The sequence below is a fragment of the Fusarium pseudograminearum genome, chromosome 4 (assembly GCF_000303195.2).
Source record: "Fusarium pseudograminearum CS3096 chromosome 4, whole genome shotgun sequence".
Lineage (NCBI taxonomy): Eukaryota > Fungi > Ascomycota > Sordariomycetes > Hypocreales > Nectriaceae > Fusarium > Fusarium pseudograminearum.
The window spans coordinates 6,093,568-6,107,480 of NC_031954.1; the positions used below are offsets into that span (position 1 = coordinate 6,093,568).

The 13,913-nt window shown below is 50.1% G+C and overlaps 4 protein-coding genes across 4 annotated transcripts, besides 1 other annotated feature; 2 read left to right on the forward strand and 2 right to left on the reverse strand.

The window, feature by feature from the left end:
• Window positions 1–853: 853 nt before the first annotated feature.
• Window positions 854–895: a microsatellite.
• Window positions 896–1,280: 385 nt separating this feature from the next.
• FPSE_05857 (uncharacterized protein) lies at window positions 1,281–4,428 on the forward strand (the record flags this gene model as incomplete). The annotated part of the gene is made up of 4 exons (XM_009258975.1): window positions 1,281–1,385; window positions 1,444–1,784; window positions 1,849–3,931; window positions 3,979–4,428. The coding sequence occupies 4 exons, from the start codon at window positions 1,281–1,283 to the stop codon at window positions 4,426–4,428; spliced, it is 2,979 nt and encodes a 992-aa protein (XP_009257250.1).
• An 880-nt stretch (window positions 4,429–5,308) lies between these two features.
• Window positions 5,309–6,826, reverse strand: FPSE_05856 (uncharacterized protein; the record flags this gene model as incomplete). The annotated part of the gene is made up of 5 exons (XM_009258974.1): window positions 5,309–6,100; window positions 6,176–6,298; window positions 6,360–6,446; window positions 6,596–6,658; window positions 6,746–6,826. 5 exons carry the CDS (start codon window positions 6,824–6,826, stop codon window positions 5,309–5,311), a joined length of 1,146 nt encoding a protein of 381 aa, XP_009257249.1.
• Window positions 6,827–7,724: 898 nt separating this feature from the next.
• Window positions 7,725–10,961, forward strand: FPSE_05855 (uncharacterized protein; the record flags this gene model as incomplete). Its single annotated transcript, XM_009258973.1, has 3 exons — window positions 7,725–8,049; window positions 8,114–10,194; window positions 10,251–10,961. 3 exons carry the CDS (start codon window positions 7,725–7,727, stop codon window positions 10,959–10,961), a joined length of 3,117 nt encoding a protein of 1,038 aa, XP_009257248.1.
• A 451-nt stretch (window positions 10,962–11,412) lies between these two features.
• Window positions 11,413–13,632, reverse strand: FPSE_05854 (uncharacterized protein; the record flags this gene model as incomplete). The annotated part of the gene is made up of 3 exons (XM_009258972.1): window positions 11,413–11,519; window positions 11,574–13,076; window positions 13,128–13,632. 3 exons carry the CDS (start codon window positions 13,630–13,632, stop codon window positions 11,413–11,415), a joined length of 2,115 nt encoding a protein of 704 aa, XP_009257247.1.
• Between the last annotated feature and the right edge of the window lie 281 nt (window positions 13,633–13,913).

Sequence of the window (13,913 nt, forward strand, 5' to 3'; positions counted from 1 at the left end):
ATATACGATAGAAAGGTATTCAGTATGAACAGCTAGCAGATGCTATTTCTTCAACATCGGACTATAAATAAACGACCAGGAAACTACTGTAGGCACAACGTCGGGTAGATTCGCACGATGGCTTAGCCAACATGGGTTTTAATTTAGTTTTCTCCTCTGGTTCTCGGTAACCAGGTAGTGACGTGGGCATTCATGTATTTTCTGGAGCATTGGTTGGAAGGACCCGATCTAACAAAACTCGTGGATATATTCACTGTACTGCAATAAACACAGCATCGCAGCTGTCCTTTGTGTCTAATCACGGGAAAGTCGGGACCCAGCAGTGAATAGGCGGCAAGCAGGGGTTGATTGGGCTTTCATATATGTTGGTGTCACTTAGCATATTGATTGATATCTTCCAAGTTATCAAAGAAACAGTCAACTTCCATTGCTGCCATTACACAACGCCGGGTAAAGGGCAGGCGGTTGATCTGAGACTTTTTATGTACAGTAAACAAATTCCAATCAGCAAGCATCATGTGATTATAACTTCCAACACATTTTCAATGTTGGACCTATATATAGGTAGTTCTTCCTTACCTTGCAAGCCCTGCAGGTCCCTTTGGAGGTTGGTAGGCATTCGTTCAGCTCTGCCCGGCTGGCACTAACAAACGAGGCAGATCTTATGCACCTGGGAATCGTTAATCCGCCCCGCAGCCGCCATTAACAACAAAACAACAGAGCGTCCATCCAATCCCGGCACCTATTCATAGCCCACCTCCATAAAGGGAACTAACGTTGACCCCTCAGACCTTGCGTACAACCTAGGGGACCTAGGCATCCTTACCCCGACACCAAGCGGCTTGCGACAGACTGATGTGACTTGGCTTAGTTTGGTTTGACTTCACTTGACTTGTTCCTCCTCCATCCTCGCCTCTTTTCGTTCTGTTCATCCATCGTCTTCACAATCAGAGACTCCTTCTCTGGTGCGCCATCCATTCGATCGGAATATGGGCTTCCTCCTTCTTACCGGCCCCAGTTTATAGCCTCCGACTTAGCTCCTGCTGATCGACGCTATCCATTCGAGTCCGTCCTACATCGGCGCATGCCATCCCCATCTCTATCCCCATCAGCGCGGCGCATACCTACTACCTGGTCAAACCCTGGTCGCATCGCAAATATTGATATTCATTCATCGCATTGCTCGCTTCTCGGCACTGAACTCTCCTCCACCATCTGCCTATCCGCTCCGAACTGCCTGCTCTCATCCTCGTTGAGCCAGCCTAGTTGCCACGCTCATCATGGCTGCGGAGGAGGTTGTTGGCAATGGGGCTGTCACCCCGCCCATGCGCTCACTCACATTTCATGATCTCCCAGCAGAGATTCAACGGGACATCCTATCGCACGTTCGTACCAAGTCTGAGCAATGCCATCCGCCTCGTGACTTTACTAACACCTTGGCAGTGCTCTCAATCTGACCTGATCTGCTGTGCTCTGGTTTCCCAACAATTCCGTGAGCTTGCCTCTGCTTTGCTCTATCGCAGCTTCAACATCCTTTTCCCCGACGACGACGATGTGAGATTCGAATCGCCAATTGATGGCCTCGCAGGTGGCCTGGATACATTCACCACCAGCGACTACAATTATGCAAAGCATCTAAGGGAATTGTCTATGGATACAGTTAGCACTGGCGTCAAAGCTGAGCATGCATATAAACCGTATCTATACAGCACAAGCTGTGGTAAATTCCTTAATACCTTATTATATTTGACGCTACAGAAGGCGAGATCTCTTGAATCCTTTCGGTATGTTTCACGGCAGATGACTTTTAGTGTTGTTCCAATCCTTTCTTGTTAACACTGTCACTAGGTGGAACATTCGTGTTGAACTCAGCCGGCCTGTCTATCGTGAGCTTCATAAGATCCAGACATTAACTAAATTCCACATCCGTTTTCAGGCTGGCGAAACATACTACATGACGCCGCCTCCACTTCCTCTGAGCATTGATGACCTCCCTGCAACTTCGGCCCATTGGTCAGATATTCCTCCACCTCCTCTAGGACCACCCCCAGCAATGTTCACTGCTACCTTGGCTGGTCCCATGACAACTCTGTCAGTGATTCCGCCGCCTCCTCCTCTGCTGCCAACCTCGAAGCAGTTCCCGAAATCCAAAGCGAGCAAGCGCGACTCGAAATCACAGGAGCCTCCGACACTTTCAGGTTTTAAGAAGCTGAAAAGTTTATCTGTCCTCGACATAGACAATCTTGATTTGACTACGGAGCTCAAGACTTGCATCCGAAATTCCTCCGCTACCCTCACAGAGCTGCATCTATCCTTGTCAGATTCTTTGGCGCTGCAGGCCAGGCGACCACCGCCTGATTCGGATCCGGATGATTCAGATGTTGATGATGAGTTCCAAGTAGTGCCCGTCTCACAAAGCACCACTTTTGATGCGAGTGGGCCGGCAAAAGCTTTCCGCTCTCAGGAGGAGCGTAAACTTCAGGAGGGTATTCTCGGAAGAATATTCGATGTCGAACCCTTCATACTCAAAAAGCCTGCGCTCAATCAGAGTCCCCGCGAAGCAGCGACTAGTCAGGAGGAAGGGTTAGAAGCCGACAGCAACGAAAGCTCTGAGGATCCCCGCGAAGAATTTGTGTCATCTCTTCGCAGCGTATCGGCAAGGTTGATGGCACAGGATGGTACACGCGATATCTCTACAGCACAACAAGATATTCTAGATATCATCGAGAAAGCAGCCAGGAAATATGTGGACTCGGGCGAGCGTCCTTCTCAACAGCCCAACGATTCGCCGGAAAGTCCTACTGTCGTGACTAAAGATGAAGAGCATCCAAGTGACGGGAATGACCAGGCGAGCTCAGTACCAGTCGATACTCCCAACTTAGCTATGCGACCCAAGAGCAAAGCATCGAGTGGCGATCTATCACCGGACGATATTGATATCGAGCACCTCGATACTGTAGACGATCTCGAAGTAGAATCAGATGAGCAACAAGGAAAAGAGCCAGAGGAGAAACAAATTGAACACGCAGAATCCGAAAAGCCAGACACAGCATGTTCTTCGGCTACCAACTCAGAGGATCAGGAGACAAATTCTAAGACAACCTCAGCCATTGGGCTGGACAAAGTTGGCACGAACTTGATTGCGCAGCAAGTGAATTATGAGTCACTTCTGTTGGAATTGCAACAGCTGCAGGAACAGCAAGATGAATTTGTTCAACAGGTCAAGGCAATGTCTGTCCAGAGCACAGTCATGGAACTCGATCAAATTAAGGACTCGGAAACCCGACTCAGAGAAATGAGCCAGAGGACTAAACGCGTTCAGGACGCCATAGAAACCACCCACCTTGAGATAAAGGAGGCTAAGAACCAGGTCTGTGGAAAATCTCAGGTTGATGGTAGGGATAAATCACAGCGGTCAATCGACGAGTATCTGCGAGATACTAGAGGCATTGCACTGGAGACACTAGGCATCCACCTGATTCCAGTCAAAGCATCTGTTCTCTCAAGGGCCATTGACTTGAAGTGTTTGAAGAATCTGACATTGCTCAATGTTGGCAACCAAGCGCCAATCTGGACGTTACTTTCCAAGGAAAACAAAACCTCCCCTCTGGCCCTGCGCAGTGTTTTTACTGACAATGTATCGACCGCATTCTTGAATTGCATGTCGCAACTTGAAGAATTGCATGATTTATTCCTTTTGGAACGAAGTGCTAAACAAAAACCCGAAAGTTTCGCGCCACGGACTACCGTCACTATCGATCAGATTCGTCGGTTGGTGCTAAAGAAGCACATGCACACTTTAAAGAGGCTGATGATCAAAGACGAATCAAACAGCAGCGGATGGGATGCGAACCAGAAAGCAATGATACTTATTTGCAATCGTGGAGTGCAGCTCGAGGAGCTAGCTCTCAGTATGAACATCCACGCGGTGGTAAGTTTACTGTAGTCGCCATTAGATTTCGCTAACATTTATCGCAGCACGCTTTCATGCAATATTTCTCAGGACTTATCAACCTCCGTGCCATCAACATCCTCCGGTTCAGGAATAACGACACATGTATATGGGTCATGCGCGAGATCTTGAACTTTATCGTGGATAACCTCTCTCACCACCCCAAGCTGAAGCTGGAGTGGATCGCAATGGAGGATGACCGGCTCGATCGCGTTATTCGCCCTACAGACGTGCCAGATGAAGGGGAAAAGAGACGGGCTAAGGGGAAGGAGAAGGCTACTGCGATCCCTCATCACAGTAGCATTAATCTTCCTGTACTGCCAACCTGGGGTTCGGATAGCGAAAGTGAGGATGAAGATGACGACGCCTCGAATTGTGGAAAGAGACTTCGACTCAAGACTGTTGGAGTCCTCCAGTTTTATGAGGTCTGGGGTGTTAAGATTTTTGACAAAGAAGTCCGATCCGGCCGGCTTTAAGTGATGGAGCAGAGCTACCTTTGAGGCGTAATTTGTTTTGATGCTGCCGTTGAACTTGCAGCGGTAGGATGGCGCATATGGGTCCTGGGAAGCTGGAGCTGATTCAGGGGATCAATCAAGTAGAACGGTTTGGACATGTGGGTGCATACCAGAGGTGCTCATACATAACTTATGATGCAATGCTCTCATCTATGGGCTTCAAGTCAAGCACAGGCGTCTGTCTGTGAAGTAGAAAATATAGGTAGTTAACTTATGAATTGAGTGGGTTGATTGTCTTCGCACGTCAGTGTCAGGGTTGGCAACAATCTCGTGGAACAGAATGCACATATGTGCTTTGAACGCCCCCAAAGGGCCTCCTAGTAATATATCACTGACTAAACAATAAACCTAAAATAGGGAAAGTCATATGCAAATTGTTTCCTACGCGATTCTATTGCTCGTCCCATAGTATCATAATGCCCTAGGGTAGCCAGGCTACCAGGATTCGCATGTATAAGTCAATGTGGGCCTTTCGAAGATCTTCCAACTATACTCCCAAGGTAAGTAGTCATGATGAATGATATTGTGCTACTGGCAGGGAATAAGAGAAACTAAACACACATTTCATCTTTACTTGCGACCAGAAGACGGAGTAGGAATGTTAATTGTTAACTATCTCGTTACTGTAACACGTAATTTAGGCACAGATCACCACTTCTCGTCAACCATTTTTTGACCCATATCATCAAGAGCAACTCCGTAACTTAATCATTTCGCCGTGCCTGGTTCTAGGTTTGGTACAGTTCAGAAGTACACTACCCTGAAAAAAAAAAAAGAAAAAGGAAAATCGCAAATAAACCCTAGTGTGAGGGGACAGGTATCTAAACTAAAGCATGTATATTTACAGCCTGGAGATAATGGCGGCAGCGTACTCGTTGGTCTTGGCCTTGCCGCCAAGATCGCCAGTCAGGGCCTTGCCCTCGGCGAGGGTATCGAAGATGGCCTTCTCGATGCGGGTGGCGTGCTCGTTAAGACCCATGTGTCGCAGCATCATGATGGAGCTGAGGAGAAGGGCAGTGGGGTTGGCAAGGTTCTTGCCAGCGATATCAGGGGCGGAACCGTGGACGGCCTCGAAGATGGAGCACTCATCACCGATGTTTCCGGAGGGGGTGAGACCGAGACCACCGATCAGACCGGCGCACATGTCGGAGAGAATGTCACCGTAAAGGTTGGGCATGACAAGGACCTTGTCGTTGTAAGGGGTGGGGTCAGTGACCATCTTGAGGCAGCTGTTGTCGAGGAGCTCGGCGTCGAACTCAATGCCGGGGAAGTCCTTGGCGACCTCCTGAGCGACCTTGAGGAAGAGACCGTCGGAGAGCTTCATGATGGTGGCCTTGTGGACGACGCGGACCTTCTTGCGGCCAATGGACTCGGCGTGCTGGAAGGCGAATCGGAGGACACGCTCGGAAGCCTCACGGGTGATGAGCTTGATGCTCTGGACAACACCATCGACAACAACGTGCTCAATGCCGGAGTATTCACCCTCGGTGTTCTCTCGGATCAGGACGGTGTTGACGTTGTCGTAGGGAGTCTCGTAGCCAGCGACAGAGCGGCAAGGTCGCAGGTTGGCGAAGAGGTTGAAGGTTCGGCGGAGGGTAAGGTTAAGAGAGACATGGCCCTTGCCAATGGGAGTCTGGAGGTGGATGTTAGCCATTGAGCAATGTGCGATGCGCCTGGTGGCATGGTTTATGCGCTCATGTGAACGTACAGCGAGAGGACCCTTGAGGGCAATCTTGTTCTTCTTGATGTTGTCAATGGCAGCATCAGGGATAGCGGTCTTGCCGTCCTTGATGATGGGAGTGACATCGACAGGCTCCCAAGCAATGGGGGTCTGGAGAATGCTGTGTTAGAATTGTTTTCCTTGGTGACTTATGCGGGTTGTCATGACGAACCTTGGCGGCGGCGAAGATTTCCTTGACGGACTGGGCAATCTCGGGGCCGATACCGTCACCCTCAATCAAGCTGACCAAGAAGTTGCCCTGCGCATTATGTTAGTACAATGTCAATTGCAATTGAGGCTATAGCCAAGCATTTTGTTGCGACTGAGCTATTTTATCTCGGCCTCATGCTCGGACCAGCCGAGCGCTGGGAGTTCAAAAGCTGAATTATGAGAGAGCGCAAAACGTACCTTGGCATCCTTGGTTCCGTTGTACTTGGCAACACGGTCGCCAGAGGTTGAGTAGCATCGGTTCTGTAGTAAGAAAGTAAGTAAACGTTGTTGCGGCGCTCGGACTAGATTGTAGCGAATCCGGGCAAAATTGTGGTGGTGATCTCATACGTAGAAAATGGCAGCGCGGGGGGCAGCAGTGCGCAGGGCTTGCCTGGAGGCGGGAGTTCGGAGAGCTCGAATGGCCAGCATTTTGAATAGAAGCGAGCAAAGAGACTACCTTGGTACAGCTTGAGAAGAAGAGACGGGATGATGCAAGGTAATGAGGTGAGGAGAGGGTATAATGAGAAAAGCGTGACGACAAGAAATAGAAAGAGAGGAAAGATTCACTCAGGTCAAGAAAACAACTGACCTATGAACCTGAACCCCAAAACCAGCCAAATCCGACTCCGAATGGCCAATGCTGTTTTCATAGAGTACAGCCACAGCCTGACAGCAGGAAAAAGGCAACTAGCCACTGGTAGCCACGGGCGATAGCGGGTCAGGACGCTGTAAATGCCTTGGTAAGTCCACTATTACCCACTATTTCGCGTCTTTTCCAAGCCTTCCCATGGGTTCCTTTCGGCTACAGCCTCGTATACCGGGCGGACTTACGCTTGTCTTTTTTTTCTCTCAACTCGCTCGCATTTTCGAGGGCTTTGCTCCGAAGTAACGAGGGGCCGGTGGGCATCCGCTACCACGGCTTTTACTTGCCATATCGAGTTACTGCGTTGATGGTTCGTGAACCATGGAAATGCACGTCACAGACAGGCCCAAGTTGAGATCATGAAGCTCGCACCGCCACAGTTATCAACGCCACCCTTAAACCCCCACAGTTCAATTGCTAGCCACATCTACACATGCATGAGAGCTAGGTAGGCTAGCTATCCTTCCCAGCATTTAATACAGATGATCGTTTACAACAATGCGCCTGATAGATCAGACTCTTACAGCTGATTGTACAGCTTAGATTCAGATCGCCAGCATTGCATCTCCATCTCGTGGGACAGCTCCCCACGATTGCATCAACTAAGAGTAACATAAACGCGGCCTTTCGAGCATGCGACACGTCCCCTTTTTGTCCAACCATTAGGCCACTATCACCGCCACCATGGCCGACATGGAACGTACCATCCTCGACTTTTACCAGATTCCGACGCTATATCCCACGGAATGGCCCGCCGAGAAGGACTTGGAAAATCTGGATGAAGAGGGAGAGGATGAGAAGGGTGCCACTTTGAAGCGAAGGCAGTCTCGGTATCAGGCGCTTGAAAGAGCTGTGAGCCAACGGAAGAGCAATATTCCTCGAGGGGACGACCAAGGAGGTGTCGGGAATATCGTGCAAAAAGACGAACCAGATCCCTTGGGAACGACGGACAGTGTTGTTAGAACACTCAAGCATCTTGGTCTACCCCTCCAAGATGACCACCGACTACGTATGTCTCCGCATCATGACATCTTGCTTTGAGAATATGGATTGACTCTTTGCGACTACATCAGGTAACCGATTTCTCCTTTCCTCGACAACCTTTTCGCCTGCGCTCTTTCTCTCTCAGATGCATGCCACCGCCGATACCCGAGGCCTGCTCACCGGTCTCGATGTCCTCTCACAGTCTATTGACCAAAAGTCAGCCTCACTCAAGGTTCTAGTCGAAACCAACTTTGAAAGATTCGTCAAAGCCAAGGCAACTATAGATAATGTCTATAAGGAGATGAAATATCGAGGTGCTGAACCTCCCGACCCTAACAACCCAGGCCCCTCCAACGCAGCCCAACGCCGCAGCTATCGAAACAGCATGGTCGGCGCTGGGCTAGGCATCAACAATCCTCTGACATCCCCCGGTACTGATACACGTAAAAAGAATGCCTTGACTAAAGAGAGCGAATATGGTGTTCTGGGTATCAAAGGTCCGCTGCTCGAAGTCTCAGCAAAGGCCGAGGATGTTTGGGGTCCTGCTTTGGGTGGAAGAGAGAAGGAAGAGAACCTGAAAACGGTTTCAAACCATCTGACTCGATTCAAAGACTACGTGGAACTGAGTACCTCGATAGCAGACAGCATCAAGCGAAAGGACTATGAATCGCTGGTCGACGAGTTCACGAGAGCCAGAAGAATTGCAGACGAAAGCCGACAACTGGCGGAGGAACTTGGAGAAGAGACTCCGACAGAACCACAACTCTATCAATTATTGATAGCAGGGCGCATGTGGCATGACGTGGACCAGCAAATTCGCATGTTTAAACGCGACGTGTGGAAGCGGCTTGTCACTCTTTACACAGTATCAAGAACAGATGGACTAAGTGGTCGCATACAAGATCAGCATATGGAACTCATCGGCTTGCTGTTGGAATTGGGCGTCGACGACAACCCAATCTGGGTTTGGCTCCTGAGTAGATATGATCATCTCAAGAGCAAAATCCAGTCGACAGCAGATCATATGAAGGTTGAGATCGAGGTGCTTCGTCGCAGGCTAGCCAGCAACGATAAGCCCAATCCAAGCACGATCGCCACACATCTTCGAGCTCTCGGCCGGCCAGTAATCGAGGACAAACCCATGACTTTCGACTCGCCTGAGGTGGTAGAACTCTGGGAAAAGATGTTGTCGTTCCTTACAAGCCTCCTATCGAGTGAAGGAATTCTGGGCGAGGTTGTAGAATTCTGGCAAACGGTGCAAGGATTTATCAATGGTTCTGCCCAGGCTGCCCTTCCTGTAGGTTATCGTGGCGAGTCTCGACATCACCATGAGCTGTCACAGCAGAGCATCAACGAGTTGAGAAAGGGGGCAGTGGAATTGGTGGATCTACTTCGAGAACACACCTATTCTTTCTTCGTAGACATGCCCCCTGAAGATGTCTCGTTACTCTTTTCACCGCTTCCCAAGACGCCGGTCCCGGGGACTCCTGGCTCTGACTCGCTGGCATCTCCGCGAGATCCTCGCTTTAACTTTGATCCCAACAATATGCCACCTCCCTCGCCCAAGAGAGGCGAGGTTTGGGAAAAGCTGGCTTTCTGGCCCCCATGGTCCAATTCCATCAGTGGTGTTCATTACTTATCAAAAATGTTGACTCTAGTTGGTGCTGGAGCTGGCGACTTGGCTTGCATCGAGCCAGTTGAGTCAGGGGAAGGCCAGGTTCTCGATCGCCTCAGAAGTCTTGTCGGTGGCTCTCGAGATCGTTGCGTCACAGCATTGTGCGCCGCTTGGAACCGAGATGCTGAAAACATCAAGTTTGTCGAGGATTGGCAGCGATCGGTTGAGATGGGTGATGTGACACGTATGCCAGCCACCTTTGCTGCTTTCGAAGGATCAGTATTGTCGGGCATGCAGAAAATCCTCTATATTCCCGATGCCATGTCCAGGTCAGGTTCGGGAGATATTGTCTTGCCGCCACCGACAAAGCTTCTTCAAATGGTTCGCAGCCAATACGTGACCACGCTGTACAAGGCATTGAGTGGCATGGTTGAGAATGCTGAGAGATCGCTGAAGAAGACCGAAGACGACTGGTCAATTGACGACGAGAGCTCCCTTGCGTCAGCAGCAGCGCCGTCTATGGCGGGCAAAGGAGCATTGGACTCGGGAGATAGGGTGAGTTACACATAACCAGCTTACACTATCGTATCACACTAACATTTTCTTTTCAGAACGTTCGTATGCTTATGACCTTGAGCAATCTTTCATCACTTCAATCGCAAGTGGTGCCCAGTCTTAACCTGCAGTTTGAAAACGCATTCTCCGTCAAGTTGACTGACGAGTCCAAGAAGATTCGTGAAGTCCTTGGTCAAATTCACGACCGTCTCTTCCAATCCTACACCAAGCAGTCGATTGAGAGGCTTCGCGATGTCATTCAGTCTGGTATCTCAGCCCCTGACTGGGCCCCTGGTCAAGGACAACGCACACAAGTCGCCAAGCCATATGTCTACGATGCTCTTCTTACGCTTGTTCTCGTTCACTCACAGGTCTCCACTACTGCGCCAGCCCTCACAGTCGAAGTACTATCCTTCCTTCTTGAGCAGACATCTACCCAACTCCTGGAGGCATTCAGGCGCCGCCCACGGTACACTCTTGAAGCTTTAATGCAAGCGACGCTCGATGTCGAGTTTGTTGCCCAAACGCTTAGCCATTACACCTCTGAACGAGCGTCAGAGCTGCAGAGTCAGATTTACCAAGAACTCGATGCACGTACAGACAATGATGCTCGGGCTCGTCTGCAGGGCGAACTCACTGAGATGCGCACTGTCCTCAAACGTCTAAGAGACGCAAGTAAGAACGAATTTGCTTGCTTCAAGAAACCAAAACGGCCTGGCCACGGTCCTAGCAGAAACAATAGCGGTATATCTGGTATCTCGGCCTAGAAGGCTCTGGAAACCGGTGTTCCCAACATAGCGAACAAGCAAGACAATGAGGACGATAGCAACACAAGCACAATGGATCCTACGGGTTCAAATGTGTTCTTGGTCGAATGAAGTGGTGTATTTGAGACTTTAGCGAAATAAAGAGCAATGACGAAGCAAGATTAATCATTAATCATGAGGCTTTTTTCGTTTTCTTATCAAGTTTGGTAAACATTTACAGTGTTTTTCTCTCTCTTTTCTTTTCTCTATGCCGTAAACGCCAGGTTCGGACCACAGTCCTACACTTCCATCTACCGTGTATTTCTTCTCCTCCACAGCGAAATACCACATCGGCCATAACGCCCTGTGGCTAATCATACACGCATGCTTCATGTGGTATCAAAATTCATTTGCTTTTTCCGTCCAGTCATTAACCATTAAACGAGTCGAAATCAAGTTCGCCTGCCCTTGTTTAGGGCGAGTTTGTGATGAGAAGATGAGAGCAGAACATCATCTCTAGAGATCGAGAGTCTGCAGGGGAGAAGGGGGAGCCTTCTTGTCGGGAGAGGATAGTGTCATCTAGAATATCAGATCAGCAACAAGCTTAGAGTAATTGAAAACAGCATTGCTTACAGTCTAGATCGATGCTTTGGAAATAAGCCCCAATCACGGGATCTTGTTCCGAAGTGATAAGCTTGCCCGTCTCGCCACGAAGTGTCTGTGGAAGAGCCTTGCGAATTGCTAAAAGCATCTTCAACAACCCGGCAAGGTTATCGCCCTGCTGTGTAAAGACACTAGGATCTCTTTCCAAAGGCCATCCTGGGCGGAGATGGTCTTGCTCCCAAGCCTTGAAAGCCCATGTCGACTTCTCGAGGCAGTTGAGGAAAATGACGGCTGTCAGGTACATCTTGAAGTTGACCTTCACTTTGCTGTCCTGCAAGACACGATGCATGCCACTCAAAAGTGCCTTGGACGTGTTGTTGGCCTTTCTCTCTGCTGCTGCATTGAGTTGCATGCAGAGAGTCGTGTAGATGTCGGCGTCGTTCTCGCTTTTCGCCTCTTGAATGCGTCTAGGCTCTTCATTTTCGTTCGCCGGTCTTTCGACAACATTCCACTGCCTTTCGCGGTCAATACTTTCTACCAGGCCCCATAACTCCAGAGACTTTCGAAGCAAATCGTCCTCCGATTCTTGGAGTTGCTGAAGTGCGAGGTCCAGAGTGACGCGCATGAACTTGGATGGTTCCCTATCGATGAAAAGTTGAAACACGTCGCGCATGTAGGCCTCCACCTTTCCGGGGACATCCTCTTTATCCTGGTCGATCATGATCACTTGAATGAATGACTCTTTACTGCCTCGAATTTCTGCTAGCGTGTCACTAGGCTCTAGCAACGCGACCATAGCCTCAAGAACAATGACTTTGCCGGTTTCAGGGAAGTGCGATACTTCTATCACAGTGCCGTCGTGGGCCATGTTTAGCTGGTTTTTCAGGAGGTTGATGCGATTCTGGGACAGGACAACCTGAACACCAGCCGAGTATAAATCGAGCTGTTCCTGAAGCCTAGTCCGGACACAGCCAGTTCTCCATACCCTAGGGGCAAGAACCTTTCGACACGTATCGCATGGTGTTCCTTTGCCACAGTTCTTGCGAAGAATTCTGCATCTAATGCAGGCGCCAATTTTACGGACCTCTTGGACCTCTTTGCGTCGCGCGGCAGTGAAACGGGACCGAGCATGGCGGGGTCTTCCATTGAGCTGTCCGTCGCTTGTGTCCATCCGGATGCCACCACGAGTCATCTGGATAGGTGGTGGAGGGTGTTCGTGGATGAGAGAAACCGGCGAGGCGGTTGTTAGATATGTCATTTCGCCCCATGGCTGTGAGATTCCACTATCAGGCGCGGTGACTGCACTGGGCGACGTTTCGATTGTGGCCGGAATTTCCATTGTTGGTGGTGGTGTCGCGGAACCGTTCTCGTCAACGAGTTGGGGATCGAGAAGTGACGGGTTCAGTCTAGCTGTAGCGGCAACGGCAACCGAGATGTTTGAGACGTCAGGGGAAGCATCGCTGTTGGGAAGCAATGCTTGGAGGCGTTCCTCAGGCGATAGCTCGGTTCCTGGGAGCGGCTGTTGAATCACACCTGCCAGACATGTTAGAAACACTGCTTATAACCTATGTTACGTCGTCATACCTCTGCTTCCCTGTTGAGATCGGGTCTCACAGCTCACTGGAGGGTTATCAAGCGTAAACTGCTCGTGAAGCTCGAAGCGATCCGAAACATGTTGAGGGTTGGCAGGGTCGGAAGGATCAACAGAAGCTTGTACGCTCTGAGCACGGTTGTTCTCGTTCAAATCAACCTGCCGCGACGCTTCGGCTAGAGTTTCTAGGGCGCTCCATCCTTGGGGAAGATTGGGAACATCGACTGGCTGTCCGTTTGGCTGTGTCTCGGGAGGTGGTCGTTCAGCAGGTGCTCGGGCATTCGTAATACCATGGAGTTCGAGGCAGGCTCGCATACGATCCGATTCGGATATGGCAGGACACTTCTTGGTGATATGCGTGGTCAGGCTATCGATCCTGCCCTTGGGAAAGTTCTCGCCACATTGCTTGCACGTGTGCGGGTATCGATTACTGTTGTCGTTGAGCTTGGGGCCTCGGACGAAGTACTCGAGGATGAGGGGGTTGGGCTTGCGGCCCATTGCGCGCTCAAGGGCGTTGCAAGCGCCTAGCCCACAACCTGATCCTACAAGGCGTTGAATACGCCGATTCCGCCAAAAGACCGCTACTGGGAAGTCCGGTCGGCTTCGCGATAAAAGCAGTGTCAACACGGTAGAGCTGGGAATTGGTGATAGGATTGTGCCGTGGCTGCGATTCTGCCTTTGCAGACCGACAAATTTCTCTCACCGCCTGTGGGATCGGACTTTTGGTTAACCCGAGGGCTAGCGGGAAGCTTGTAAAATTAGGGTTATCATTGGTAGAA